The sequence below is a fragment of the Pipra filicauda genome, unplaced genomic scaffold (assembly GCF_003945595.2).
Source record: "Pipra filicauda isolate LSUMZ 115617 unplaced genomic scaffold, ASM394559v2 scaffold148_size1903560_pilon, whole genome shotgun sequence".
In the NCBI taxonomy this organism is placed as follows: Eukaryota; Metazoa; Chordata; class Aves; order Passeriformes; family Pipridae; genus Pipra; species Pipra filicauda.
In genome coordinates this window covers 1236248-1250288 of record NW_024103973.1, presented here as the reverse complement: position 1 = coordinate 1250288, position 14041 = coordinate 1236248, and the positions used below count along the sequence as shown (strand labels likewise).

The 14041-nt window shown below is 42.3% G+C and overlaps 1 protein-coding gene across 25 annotated transcripts in view; it reads left to right on the top strand.

The window, feature by feature from the left end:
• CADPS (calcium dependent secretion activator) overlaps nucleotides 1-14041 on the top strand; it is a 211808-nt gene that overhangs the window by 148715 nt on the left and 49052 nt on the right. For 16 of the 25 annotated variants that reach the window (XM_027722969.2, XM_027722966.2, XM_027722964.2 and 13 more), the window contains 4 exons: nucleotides 6277-6383; nucleotides 7617-7625; nucleotides 11784-11940; nucleotides 12934-13075. In XM_027722969.2, coding sequence (XP_027578770.1) covers nucleotides 6277-6383; nucleotides 7617-7625; nucleotides 11784-11940; nucleotides 12934-13075 — 415 coding nt within the window. The remainder of the gene's footprint in view (nucleotides 1-6276; nucleotides 6384-7616; nucleotides 7626-11783; nucleotides 11941-12933; nucleotides 13076-14041) is intronic. The other 9 variants (XM_027722983.2, XM_027722961.2, XM_027722979.2 and 6 more) reach the window with 1 other exon arrangement.

Below are 14041 nucleotides of genomic sequence, written 5' to 3'. Positions count from 1 at the left end.
TGAGGGTATAGGCTGAAGTCATTAATAAATCCTACACTTTTCACTCAGACATGACAACCTGTATCCATGTGCTGCCGAAATGCTGCTTTATTTGTTTCATTCCTTGAAGTGGCATTCAGTTGTGTTTAATGAAGAATCGTTATGTAGCTTCTGAGATTTCCTCTTGCCCTTTCAAAGGCAGTGTTTAGAGCAGTACAAAGTTATTACACGAGGTTCAGAAATCCGAATATCTACATTCTGACATTATGTTTCTACAAGTCTCTCACCAGCTGTGGAGGAACTTGCTGCCTGGGGCATGACACACAATTCAGATAGGCACAAATTCTTCACTAGATTCAGTAATGATCAGAAAATCAGGAGATCAGTTCACTTTGCAGTATGTTGAGGTTTTGAGGTGAACTGGAGTCTCTTGCTGAGTTGAAAAAAAAACATTTTTTTCATTATTTTTTTTCTTGCCTTTAAGATAACACATCTAATTTTGAAAGAAAGAATATTGTTGCTGAAATCCCTTTCAGATATATGCAAATTCATTTTATGAATGTAATGAAAGGCTGTTTTGCCTTGTCCATTATGGCTGAGTCCGTTATTCTTTACAATTGTCTTGATAACAGCAGCTTTTTGTATCATTTTGATGATTGGCTTGCAAATGAATGCATACATAACAGATACTAAGGCCGTTAGCAAGGGTCATATAGTTTTAATTATTCCAAGGAAATCCTTAAATCAGTGGCTACAAAAATACAAATTATAAAAAATACAAAAAGTCAATAGTACTCTTCTATTGCAAGTGTGATTCTTACTGTTGTTGATGTAAGCCATGTAGCAGAAGTCATGGTGCTGAGTGAGAAACATGTAGTTTGAAAATCTTTCAGTCTGTAAATTCACACACAATGAATTGTGTGCAATAACACACCCAAAGTAGCACAGATTTAACGATGTACCTGTTATACTCATTGCAGGCTGAAGCTTATTGCAAGCACAAATCCAGAATTTGCCAAGTAATTTGAGCTTCTGCAAGTATTTTATTCGCCAGTATCAGAGAAGCATAAAAACCTTTGGCAGAAATTTGTCCAGGAAAGCACTTTGTCAGGTTGTTGGTAAGGAAGAAGCTGCTCCTGCCTCTGATTTCAGTGATGAAGGTGTTTAAATCCTACCCATCTGACACACATGAGGAGCAAATACAAGAGCATTTCTGATACTAAACTGGCTGTGGTGAGGGATTAGAGAGGAAAAGGACAGGGAAAAAAGAAAAGCCAAAGTGAAACAAAACCTGCCACACACACTGCAGCTCTTCACTAGCAAGTGCCATAAAACCCATCCAGCCTTACATGTCTCCCTCTCTCCGAGCAGGAGCTGAGCCACCCCTGAAAGGTGGAGTCCCTCAAAGGGACCTCACGTGCCATCTTGAGGACCTGGACCCAGAGAAGCACATAAACTCCAGTGCCTCATAGGGCATGGCAGTCACAGCCCCATTTCTGTCTAAATTCACAGAGGAAATTAATCTTTTTCCTTAGCCAGACCTTAATCTTTTAAATTTTCTTGCCATAAAGAGACAACAAAGAAAAGCATGGGTTGGGACTCACAGGGTGTTCAGTGCCCCCAGGAACAGAGAGAACTTTTCTCCTTTCGCTCCAGGTGGTTTTGCAGCCGTAGTGCAAGAGCCTTGAATTTGGGTCTGAAAAATTGGAATTAAACAAAAGAGCTGAATATTTGTGCAGATTGGGCCAGATCAGAATTATATCAAGAGTTTGTTGCTTATCCTGCTGCAATGCCTTGTGGAAGCTTGTTTCCAAGAGCGGGTGGTGGCAGGGTGATGCCAGGAGCAGGGGAAGGTGCTTGGGGGGGTCTCACAGAAGTGAGAGCCACCCCGGGGCACTGTGCTGACAACTGCACAGCGGGAGCCTCCTCCAAGCTGTTCTGTACGCTCTGCACTAGCGACTCGTGAAGATGCTGCTGCATCTCTTGCTTTTTCCTCCTCCTCCTTCTCTGTTAATGACTTTTCCCTAGGACAGAAAACACTTGCACTAGTCAGGCCCATTCAACACTCTGGAGTCTGCATGTCCATGAAGTCTGAGACCTATTTTTTGATGGGTAGCTGTTGGGGGTGCAGGGGCTGGACTCACATTTAAGGATGCTTGAGGGTTGCAATGCTGAGGTGTGCAATGTGTTGCAATTCTGGGATGGGGGCAGTATTAAGAGAAGCTCTCTTTGGCACCCCCAACTTTGGCACCCAACAGACTCCCCTGGGTGGTGAGGGTTTCCCAGCCCACTATTGTCACATGCAGATGGGAGGAGATGTGCAATCCCCTCTCCCCACCACCGTCCCTTCCCATCCAGGGACCTTGGCACAAACTACTCTCCATAGTGAAGGGCAGTAAAATATTCTTTCTACATCTACATGTCAAGCTCAGGAGTCATTAGTGAGTAGCCAAATTGAATTCTTGCTTATGTTTTAAATTAGAGTGAAAGTCATTAGGCCAATGCCCAAAAAGCAGTTATTTTTGTCACTTGAGGCTGAGAGGTTTAATTCTGGGGACAAAGCCACTCTTGGTAAACACTGAACAAAGATCAGGATTACTCTAGAGATGGATGAATAGATTTGCTTTTCCTGTTACAAGAAAACAAGGAAAAATAAAAAAACCAGAAACCAGTAGCTTAAATCTGAGAGTCTGAATTAATCATTACACAGCTTCAAAGGCTAAAAATATGTATGTGTGTGTGTGCGCGCACGTGTGCACTGTATGTGTGTTTATGTGTGTGTGTGTATATCCACCTGTACTGAGAGGGGCACCAACCTAACTCACGCTCCTTAATGGTTTACTCGAATATTCTTTATTATACTTTGATAAGTGTTATAATTCTGTGAGAATTAAAAGCAATCAGAAATCTCCTTTGCACAAGCCAACCGATTCTTTTTCCCCCTGCTGGAAAATGCAAGCGAAATGGCAAGGACTTTTGGCAATAGAATGTCCAGATAAATATGCCAGATTCCTTGCAAATGGCATGATTAAAAATAGTCACAATGCTGCTAAAAACTGTTATTAAAAGGAATAGAAACTATTGTGTTAATATATTCACAGTATATAATTTATTCTCTGGGTGTATGTAAAAGGAAAGGCTATTTTCTTTGAATTTTTCCTATGCTGATATTGTAAACTATATGACAGATGGGTCAAGTCCTGATTGCAGTATTCTAACATTTGGAATAGCAAGTAACATATTTGATAGAGCTGGCAAGTTTTTATATATGATTCAACCCAGAATATAAAAGCCACTAGAATTCCAAGTTGAAAATAATTAAATGAGCTGGAAACGATCAGGAACCACACATTTTTAAGTGACAGATTTTTTTACATGTTTAAATTGCACAAGAATATTTTATAGCTCCCTTTAACCAACAGTGACGTTTAAATCTAAAATGTGTAATTGATATTTGCAAAGCAATTAATTCCTGTGGCTCATTATTCTATTGCTAAATGTACCTAAGCATTGGGGCGCTGACTTCAAGTCATCTTTTTTAGTTCACCTTTTCTGAATTCCAGAGTTTTAACTGAATTAACCCATTTCAGTTTCCTCGTGGGACTGCATGAAGTGCAGTTTCATACTTGCATTGAATTTTTAGCTTTCTGATTGCACGGTACCGCAGGATGTTCGAATCTGCCGATTTCTAGAGTACGTGTTGTTAAATGGTGTCATTACCGTGCAATACTTCAAATACCAATGAGCAAAAAACCCAGCAGCTTATTCCATTTGTATTTGATCATTTCTGCTTATGTTCCTTTCGAAGTTTCCATCTTTTTGTCACTGTTTATGAAGTCATTTGTCTCTTTACTTTTGGCGTCTCTCTCCGTCATGCACAACAGCCCGTCCGCCCAAGCCTAAGCCACCGGCTGGGCCACCACCATCATCTCCTCAAACGCAGACTAACATGATAGATCATATGCTCAAAGGCATGGCCAAACAGCCGCCAAGTACTGTAATAGTCTTCCTTTCTTTTATTCAGTGGTTTTCTAGTCTAGCAGCCGCTTCTGTAGCAGTAGAAAGCTAGTTCTCATGTGCAGCTTTACACAAAATACCTAGCGCGATGTGGTAGGTTTTAGAGATTTAGAGGCAGCATTTATTTCAAAATGTCCACATTTTTTTGTCTAGCAATGTCTGACATATGCAACATTTTCAAATATCAACGTCAGCACAAAATAACATTGTTGTTGCATAACATTTTGCATGAAAACTATAAATATGTATGAGCTTTACATGATGTTGGATGAAATGTTTGATAAGTATATCGTATACGTTTCATGTAACTGTCAGTGCTCCAGCTATCTTAGCAGAATATTCTGATGTATAGTAACTTAACCAGGGAAATATTTAAAATAAGAAGGAAAAAAATTAAGATTGACATCTGCTGGCTGCCAAAGTTGTATAAGCATCAATATTTTCTTTAAAGACAGCATCTCTGAGCAGTTGTTCTTATTAACACTTTTGTCTTTTAGTTATATTTGAGAGCAGATCAGTGTTGCAAATGAGAATGGGTCTGATGCTGCTCTGATCAATGGAAAACCTTCCCCTTGGCTTCAGAGGTGCAGAAACAATCGGATCTTACTAAGGGACCTGTCTTTGAGCTCCTTTTGCAAAAGAAAGCAGTTTCTACTTGTAGCTGGTGAAGTGCTGGATTGAATAGGACAAAGACTAAGGAGTTAATCAGGAGCTCTGCAATTTCAGTATTTGCCCAATACATAATATTAAGGGGAGCCTGGATTTTTTTTTTTTCCAGTGATACAAGAAACAAAAGGAAAACTGGATAAGAAACTCCCAGGGCCCCTATCTGTGACATACACCAGCAAAAGTGTAGAGTTCATTTGCATGGTGAACTAGCAAAAATACTTCCAGCTTGTGTGGAAGGCTGGAGAGAGATGCCTAGCCAACACCTGGCCTGTTGGCAGGACCCAGGCTTCCAGCTTAGCTGGGATCCTTTGGAAATCCCAGGGTGATTCCCAGTAGTGGCACTTCCGTACCTGCAGTGCTAGCAGTTCGCTGTGCCGGGGTCATGCAGTCTGCTCTATACTGCTCATTACAGATTGAATTGGTCATTTGGGGTTTTGGTGTTTCACTCATTTATGAGTTCTGTGGGTTTGATATCATGGAGAGGCCAAAATTCATGTTGGTGCAGAGGTGTGAACTGGCTGTGTAGTGCAAGGCTTCTCTTCGCCCTCACTGCATTAGAGAGCCAGCACTGGGACCTGGCTGTTAACTGGAGACACATGCCTATGGTCTGTGTGATGACCTGGATCCCCAGGGAGCAGGTCTCCCACTCCAATTCTCCTCCAGGCAACCATCCCAAGGAGACTTTCCACACCCCAGGGCAGTGAGCTGCAGGATCAGCTCACAGAAACCTTCTTGGCTGCGCTCAACCAGCTCTGCAGAAGCTGTTGTTTAAGGAAAATGTGATTATTTTCTTTTTGTCTACATTATTTCTAGTGAAATACTCTTAAGTGTTCCATATTGTTAGCACCTCAGATTTTTAATGTGTTATTAATAATATAAATCACCTGGAAGAATATAGTTTAATTATTTTTTAGAGTTTTCAGAAAACGCTGCAAAATAACTCAGCATAGCTAAACACCAAGCTCCAGGATTTAAACTCTTTGGTTTGTTTTCCGGGGTTTTTGTTGTAAAGTTGCATCCCTTTTCCCATATAAATCTTACCTATGAACATGGGATTTACCACTTTCCACTCCCTCCAGCATGCATATCTCCTGACCCTTGTGGAGTTAAATCCTGGAGCAGGGCAGACCTGCAAGTTTTGCTTTCAGTAGCAGGTGACATTTAAATTGCTTGAGAGACAATTTATTACAAGTACAGACAGATTTGTTTGAATTGATCTTCTTAAAAGAATTTTAAAATAATACAGACACGATTCCTATAATAGCATCATCTACGTCGAAGGATACGTGTTTTTCATATATTAGTGGCCAGATGCTGTCTTTGGAGAATGTGATGTTCTTATTTGAGCTAATAAAGTGCCACCATAAAGCAAAACAACTCTGACAGTATTGTGAAATTTGGAGCTGGAGCACTGTATTTTCATAGTATAATAACGAATGTGGCTTTCTGGTTTGCTCAGTACTAATTATATAAGCATTTAACATATGCATGTAAAGATCTTTAAAGCTGTAGAATATTATGGGATTTTATTTTTTTTAACCTCTAAAATAACTTACTGTTTGTCTAGCTTTTCACCCTGCTTCCCTTTTAACTTGAGTTCTTGTACTACAGAGAATGTAGGCCGGTTAGTCACACCAGCTAAAAAGTTAGAAGATACAATACGTCTGGCAGAGTTGGTAATTGAAGTCCTACAGCAAAATGAAGAGCACCACGCAGAGGTGAGCAGCGGCGCCCGGCGAGGTCGTGTCCCCCAGGTCTTCAGCAAGCTCTGGTGGGAGCCTTGTATATTTGGGTGATGTCTTCCCAAGTGGTGCTGGGTTCTCTTCTTTAAAAGCCAAAAGTATTCTTAACTAACGGTGCTCGAGTACAATGAAGGCAAAGTACAGTTCAGGAGGAGTGTGTTTTCAGAGGGGAGGGAGGGCTAAAGGAGGAATTAATTAAGTTGTACTCTCCTCAATGTCAGTCTGCAGCCTTTCCGACAGCACTGGAGCTGAATCTGGCCAAATAATTCACCACCAACTACATACAAGAGCAAGCCTGTCCACTTTCCAGAAAGGTTGTATTTCCAAATAATAACCTGTGTGTGTGCCTCCAGCCAGCATGAGCAGAGTCCCTGCAGCAGCTCCTGCTGTCCGGAGGGAAGCAAGGAAAACGACAACAAAACAGGACAATTCTCCCTTCTGTCCCTTTCTGAGCATTCAGGTTTCCCTGGGCCCCTACAGTACATGATTAACTCACCTGGTTTCCTGTTGGCCTCTTCTGTCTTGGCTTATTGGGAATACTTCAATTACTAGTCATGGAGGTTAGGATGAATTGTGTGTGCTCAGTTACTCATTATTTGGGTTATCTAAGGCCTAATGCCACTCTTAACTTTTCAAAGCACTTTGACAGGAAAACTTCATGTTTTAAAACCACTGAAACCATGTCATAGTCATATATAGAACAGAAAATCGTGAGGCTTGATCCTGGAAACAGTTGATCTCACAGGCAGCTGGCATGGCTGGCTGTAGTCCTGCTCTCAGCACGTCAGGACATTTCTGCCCAAGCAGGTGATGTTGCATATCCATGTAAGTATTTGCAGGACTGAGCCCTGAGTTCTCTGTAAATCTGGTGCTCTTGAATGCGTATTGCGAAGGGAATAATTTTAAAATTCAGAGGGAACGGTTAATTGTTTATGATTGTAGTTATTGTAACACTCATTCACTATTTTCTCTTTTCCTTCCCGTCAATATATATATATCTATATATACTCACTATATTTTGCATTGAGAGCATTTGATAAATAATTTCACAATCACCTAGAAATCATTCCGGTGTGTATTAAATTTGCAGTATAATTTTACTTATTGATAATACACAACAATCCACAAAACCCAACTAATGCCTGACTGCATATTTAAATTTCCTCCCTGTTTTTCTACTGTTCATTCAATCTTGGATGATCCTGGCAGGGGAAAGAGGTATGTGACTAAACTGAATGAAACGAGTCACTCCTGTCATATTCCGTGCATGCCCTCTCAGTGCCATGTTTCCTACTGGGATTTTACCCGGGTTGCCCTCGCTTCTGTAACTTTGACCGAGGAATGTAACAGCAACTTCGAGTCGGCTGCTTGCAGGGCTGGTAGCCTGACACAGGAGGGTAAATGTGGCATAGCAGTCCAGTCCATGCATGCAGCAGTGGGTATATTTTACGAGCGCTGCAGTTACATCCCAACACAACCCTACCTGCCTGGACTCGCTCCTCAGCCTGTTGTTACCTGTCGTTTGCATTCACCTGACCTCTAGTACACTGTGGTGGAGATGAACTAAGTACTACACGAGTGCCTAGAATGGTAGTGGTCTTCTTCTGGTTTTGTCTGTATGTGCCTTGTACTGGATATACAGTATTTATATGTAGAGAGAGAATATATGGAGTGAAGAGTGAAATAAAACTCATTTTTACAAAAGCAAGGGGTGCTCAAGAGCACTGCACTTGTGCACAAACTGTTTTATTCCACTCCTCACCAGCACAGGCTGGATGTACAACCGGCTGGGAAGAAGCTGTTTCTTAAAACACAGGTTATTTTAAAAAGAGTAGAGTTCTGAAGGAAGTGGTTACAGGACCGGTCGTGCTCAGCCAGCCCCACTGCCGAGATCACCAGGAGGAAGGCTCAGAACTGTTCTCCAGCATCTTTTGTGTCACAAGGTTTTGATTAGAGACAGAAGGTTAATGCCAACATGGATAGGAGGCATATCCCGGTCCCTTGTTCTGAACAGTGACCTGGAAGGGTGAAATCCATCTCTCTCCAGAGCCCGGCACACTGTCGGTGCGTTATTGAATCCCTGTCCTGAGGGTGGCTGTGGCATTTCAGCAGTGCACAGGCAGTTGGCCAGCTCTCTGCACACTTTGCACCCAAGGAAGAGAGAGAAGAGGCTGGGTGGTTTATCACTGATTTTTATTATGCGTTGTAGCCGTGTTATGCTGTCACAGTGCAATGAGAATTGCTGAGGCATTGCACTTCTTTTTTTTTTTTCTCCCAAACAATTCCAGGTGACTTTTTTTTTGACATGTGGAGAACGTTTGACCTACTAGGTGCAACTCTTTGGTCTACTTCGGATATTTAGCAGAAAATTAAGTTGCACTGCTTACTGAAGAAATGCCTTATTTTACTGAAAAACAGCAGTTTTGCACTTAAAACATGCCCCATTTTCCCTACGTGGACATCCAGGCAGATTCCTTAATGAGAACGCAGAAGATAATACTCTGAGCATGGAAAATGTTCAAAAATCATTACAAGAGGAGTACTGTGTCTAGTCAGTTGGGTTTGCCTTACTCATGAGAAGGAAGCAACCCAGCACAGGCAGAAATGCAGCAGAACCCGTGTGCCTACGTCTGTAATCTGGGAGCGGGAGGTCTCTGTCATTGTGTCATCTCTCCCATCAGATGTCTCCTAGCTCCTTTTCCCTTCCTCTAGATGACTGATGACAAATGCCAGAGACAATGCCATTCACCTATTTTTGAACTTGTGTTTTCTCTCTCTATGTATACATATGTGTATATGTATATATGTATCTTAACTCCTTGAGGTCATACATATATACATGTGTATCCATGTGTAAAATATACAATAATAGGTGTGTTTGGCTAGAAAGCACACTTTTTTTTTCCCTCCTTTACATTGTGATTTAAGCAAAACAGGTAAGTAGATGGTAAATAAATGAAATGTTACCATCTTGAAAGAGATTTTCTAAGTATGTCGTTATCTCTCCCACCGCAGGAAGGTCCTGCTCACTGAAACTAGGGAGGAGGTTGAGGATTCTGACATAAGTTAGAGACTTACAGAACTGAAATTTGACTTTTCCAGCAAAAGGAGAAACTGTTACTGGTTTGGGCATTTTTTTTTCCCCCAATGATCACATGCTTTTCTTCGTAATTTCTTTTTTAAAATAACTCCCCCCCCCCCATTTTTGTGGAAGCAGGTTTTTATTGCAGGACTCTGAAGTGTCTATGTTGGTATTTGTTACAGAAGATATTCTTTGGCCTCCTCTCTTTTCCTTCCCCCCAAAATCCCGGTTGCCGTTGGTCCTTCGTACCGATCGCTCAGTGCCCACAGACCTGTGGGCAGTGTCTGGTGGGTGACACCATAGCAGGCTCTGGGTAGGCAGAGGCACAGCCAGAGGAACCACATCAGAGCGAGAACAGCCCCAGCATCCTCCTTGAAAACCACAGCCAAGCTTTGCCAACTTAAGAGGACCCTCCCATTGCTAAGCACAGCTCCTTTCCCACCTGCTTTGGGGAGAAGGTTGGAGCGGGCATCGGGACCAGACTTGTGTCATGACGTTTTTGTTTCCTGTGTGGTCTCACAGTGGTTTGATGCCTCCTGATGTGGCACTTGCAGGAATTCAGCCCTGAGCTTGGTTGGACACCAGCACCAAATGCAGGAGAAGAGCTGAAGAGCACCGCCCTCAGTGCTTAGCCCTGTGGACTCACTGCATCAACTCTGCAGATGCCCAAGGCCACCACCACTGCTACCACTGAGCCTGCTGAGCACCCCCTCAACAGTGCTGAGCAGCTTCATCTACAGGCCTGGGGCTGGGGACAGTTTGCAGACAAAGGAGTCTGCTGTAGCCGCCTTGTCCCCATGCCATGACCACAGGGACACTCACCTCCTGGTGTTGCCGCTCTGGGCACGGGCAAGCACTGAAGCTGTGCCTTCATGGTACAGCCCACCTCGTCCACATCATCACCCCCATGATTGGGCAGGCCCAATCTAAGATTAGATTGGGATTTAGGTGGTTGCTGTGGTTATTTTACATCTGAGAAGTCTGGACAAAACAGGAAAAATTAAAGGGGTCCATGGCAGTAACCTGGTTTAGGGGTGCTGCCCCCTCCCCATGGCCAAGTGAACCAGCAGCTGGAGTTGTGTTTTGCACATCAGTGCAGTTCTTCATCAGCGAATCAAAACTGAACCCTGAGAGAGTGAAAGCCCATTCTGCTTATTCATGTCTGCTAAAATCTGCAAAAAATGCCCCTGCCTGGCTGGCAGTTCCTCTTCAAACTGGTTCCTCGGTTCCCAATCTCTTCCGTTTCATCTCCACTCTTGTGCCTATGCTAGAAATTTCTTTTTCTCACAGAGTGCCACAAAGTTATTCCTTAGATCCTTCAAGTCACTGAGTAATTTCCCGTCACTTCAAAATGACAGCACATGGTCCTATCTACAGCACTTCTCATATTGCATGTTCCCAGCCAGAAGTGGCTTCTGGACACGCATGCATGCGTCTGCAGCATTCACATCTGAGCCATGTATGATGTGAATGTCACCTCAGAGAGCCCGTACAGCCAATTCTAAGGACCCATGTGCATGAGAATGAGTTACTTCACTGATATTTTTTGGTTTTCAAGTTTAGACAATTTTCTCCTGCCTCTGTGAAAATATAGGCTTGCCGTAGATATTTTTGGTTTTTCACCTTGGCATGTTGATAGTAGAGCTTTGTAATGAGTTCCTAATCAGTAGCATCATGAAGGTGGTAGTGTGTTTCTATGGGCGTGTATAGCTAACCATGTAAAATGAACAGTGCTGTAATAACTTTTACTGGTCACGTTTGAAATATCTTTAAAGGAGAGTGTGAGTGATTTAGGACAGATTTTAATGTCTCAGGCTTGTAGTTTTTTCAAGACAAATGGAAGTAGCAAATCCAAGTAAAATTTAAACTGTTGAAAAACACAGCAGAAAACCCACAAGCACAGTGAAGAAACTCCCAAATTCCTATACTTTAGAATAAGAATTAGTTGATTTTTTTTCTGATAATTAGCGTCATTAAAGATGAATGAAGTCATTTATTGTAAATTGAACAGATGAAACCTTCTTTGCCATGTTATAGCTGCGTGCCTTTACAGTGGAGCTCTGAACAGATCCTCTGCAAGAAACCTTTATCTTAGAATAGCAGTGCCTAATTCTGGGATTAGCGTGGCCCATGCAGGCTAGCACTCCAAAGCACTGTTCTCTTTACAATAAAGGTAGTTTCCATGGGATGCACTTTTTAAAATTTTTTTTGGAGATAACGTGGCCTAACATCTTTCTCTGTGTTTTCTTAGAACTAACACACTTCTTTATTATCTTTTTCTACCAACTCTGAAGGCCTTTGCTTGGTGGTCAGACCTAATGGTTGAGCATGCGGAGACCTTCCTGTCACTGTTTGCAGTGGATATGGATGCTGCGTTAGAGGTGCAACCCCCAGACACCTGGGACAGCTTTCCGCTCTTTCAGCTCATAAACGATTCCCTCCGTAGTGACTGTATGTATTGTATTTTGATCATTTCCTTTTCAGTGGGCGGCTCAGGTTACTTGATAGTACTTTCAGCCTCTCCGTACTGCAAAGAGAACTGAGATGAGTAGAGATTTACAGTACATACTCTTTTAGCATCAGCTCGATTTTGTTCCATTGCCACTAGAAAAAAAAACACACAGACACCCCTTAAATGAAATGCCTCACTCGAAGGTGAGAAGCTGAACTTTTATTTTGCTTCTTCTTCTCAAATCTCTTGGTAATGGCTGCCTGATAAGCAGGAAATTAGGTACTCTATCTTGTTGTTGTTAAATGTCTGTATTGTTTTATATATGTGTACTGCATTTATTTAGCATGAAGTAAACCAGTCCCTGCTTTAACATTCTATTGAAGGGAGGAAAATATTAAAGTAAATGGAAGCAGGAGTAATTCAGAAGAAGAGTACTTTGTGAAATAAGACTCTTCTCTAAAGCACGTGGGCCTATGCCTTAAAAACCTGTGTGAGGATTTGGTGCTTGCCTGGGTGCTCCGACCGCTCCCCAGGGAGCTGGTGGCAGAATTGGCATTGCCTTCAGCCAGGTCCCAGATCAGGGCCCCGTTTAGTTTTCTAAGACCACATGAAAAAATCCAGGGACCAATCCTCAGAGAGCAAGTTCCAGCATCATGGTAGCAAGTAAAGAAATGATTTTCCCACCTGCTAAAGCCATAATGTTTGCCATGCTGTATTTCTTACACCTGTTCTATTCACAGGAAGTAATAATGTATTTGTAAACTTGACATTAATGGAAAAGAAGATTCATTGTCTGTTTGTTTGTTTGGAGTAAGAAGTCATTCCTGCTGTCTGTGTTGTGAACATTGGTGCCTGATGCCAGCTCCTGTTGTGTTCTTGAAGTTTTCCTGTTCGCTGACGAATTTGTTGTGTGATGAAGTGCCACACTGTGGTTTGTTACAGAGGTTTTAGTAACTGTAGTGTCTTACTATACTTTTATTTATCTATTCTAGATAATTTGTGCAATGGAAAATTCCACAAACACCTCCAAGACCTGTTTGCTCCACTTGTTGTTAGATATGTCGATCTGATGGAGTCCTCAATTGCACAGTCAATTCACAGGGGCTTTGAGCGGGAGTCATGGGAACCAGTAAAGTAAGGAAACCTCCTTTGATACAATTGGAATTTGGGTGCAAATGGATGGAGATTCATACAGAGATGAATTAGCAAACATTAGACTGGACGCGCAGAAAGCGCTTTAGATTTTCTAGTGTAATGCTAAAAATAGAAGGCCTGATCTCTTCAGCATTTTCAGGCTAATGAGGGAAATGTTATTGGTTTTTTGAAATGCGTTGCTGCCTCAGTTTGAACTGTGTGCCTTTGGACAGGGAAGCATGAAAATGGGAAAACCTTCTTAGCTGGCATGGCTTTTTGGATCCCATTCTAAAAGGCCTTTTCCAGTGCTGCTTTTGAACTCGAGTAGCTCCTTTTCAGAACAAAAAAAACCTCGCTTCACTGTGTTCAGTCCAACCCTATAACCTGTGTGAGTCATTGCTGTACTTATTCTTCCCAATACTCATTTTTTCCACCCACCCCATGGGGGGATAGTGCAGCGTGTGCCTCTCGTATCAGCCCCATGGCTGGTGGCTGCACTTGTCCCATGTCCAGGGCAGCTTTGCCTGTCCCAGCTGCCTTGCCTGTAGAATTCGACGTGCAGAAACCAAAGTGAGTCAAGCAGACTCATTTCTTACATTTGGAAAGCTAGGAGTTCACCAGCAAGAAACTGGGAGCCTGAGAAAAACCCAAATTGAACTCAAGAGCTGGCGAATGATAAAAATGTGACATGTGCTTTGGATTACTGTTGTTATTTCACAGGTTTTGAAGCATTGCTGAACCCTGTCATGCTTGCTCTATAAAGCCAAGTCAGATCCTACAAAGGAAAATAACTGACTTTTCCTTCTAATAAAGGTATTAAAATAGAAAGATTGACCCTTTGCAAGCAACATGAGTCTGGCAGTGCCTCAAACCAGGAACTGGGACCAAGTGACCTCTGGAGAGACTCTTTTCCTTGCTTTTTTTGTGATTCTCTAGGCAAAGTGAAGTGGCACTGCACTCTCAAAG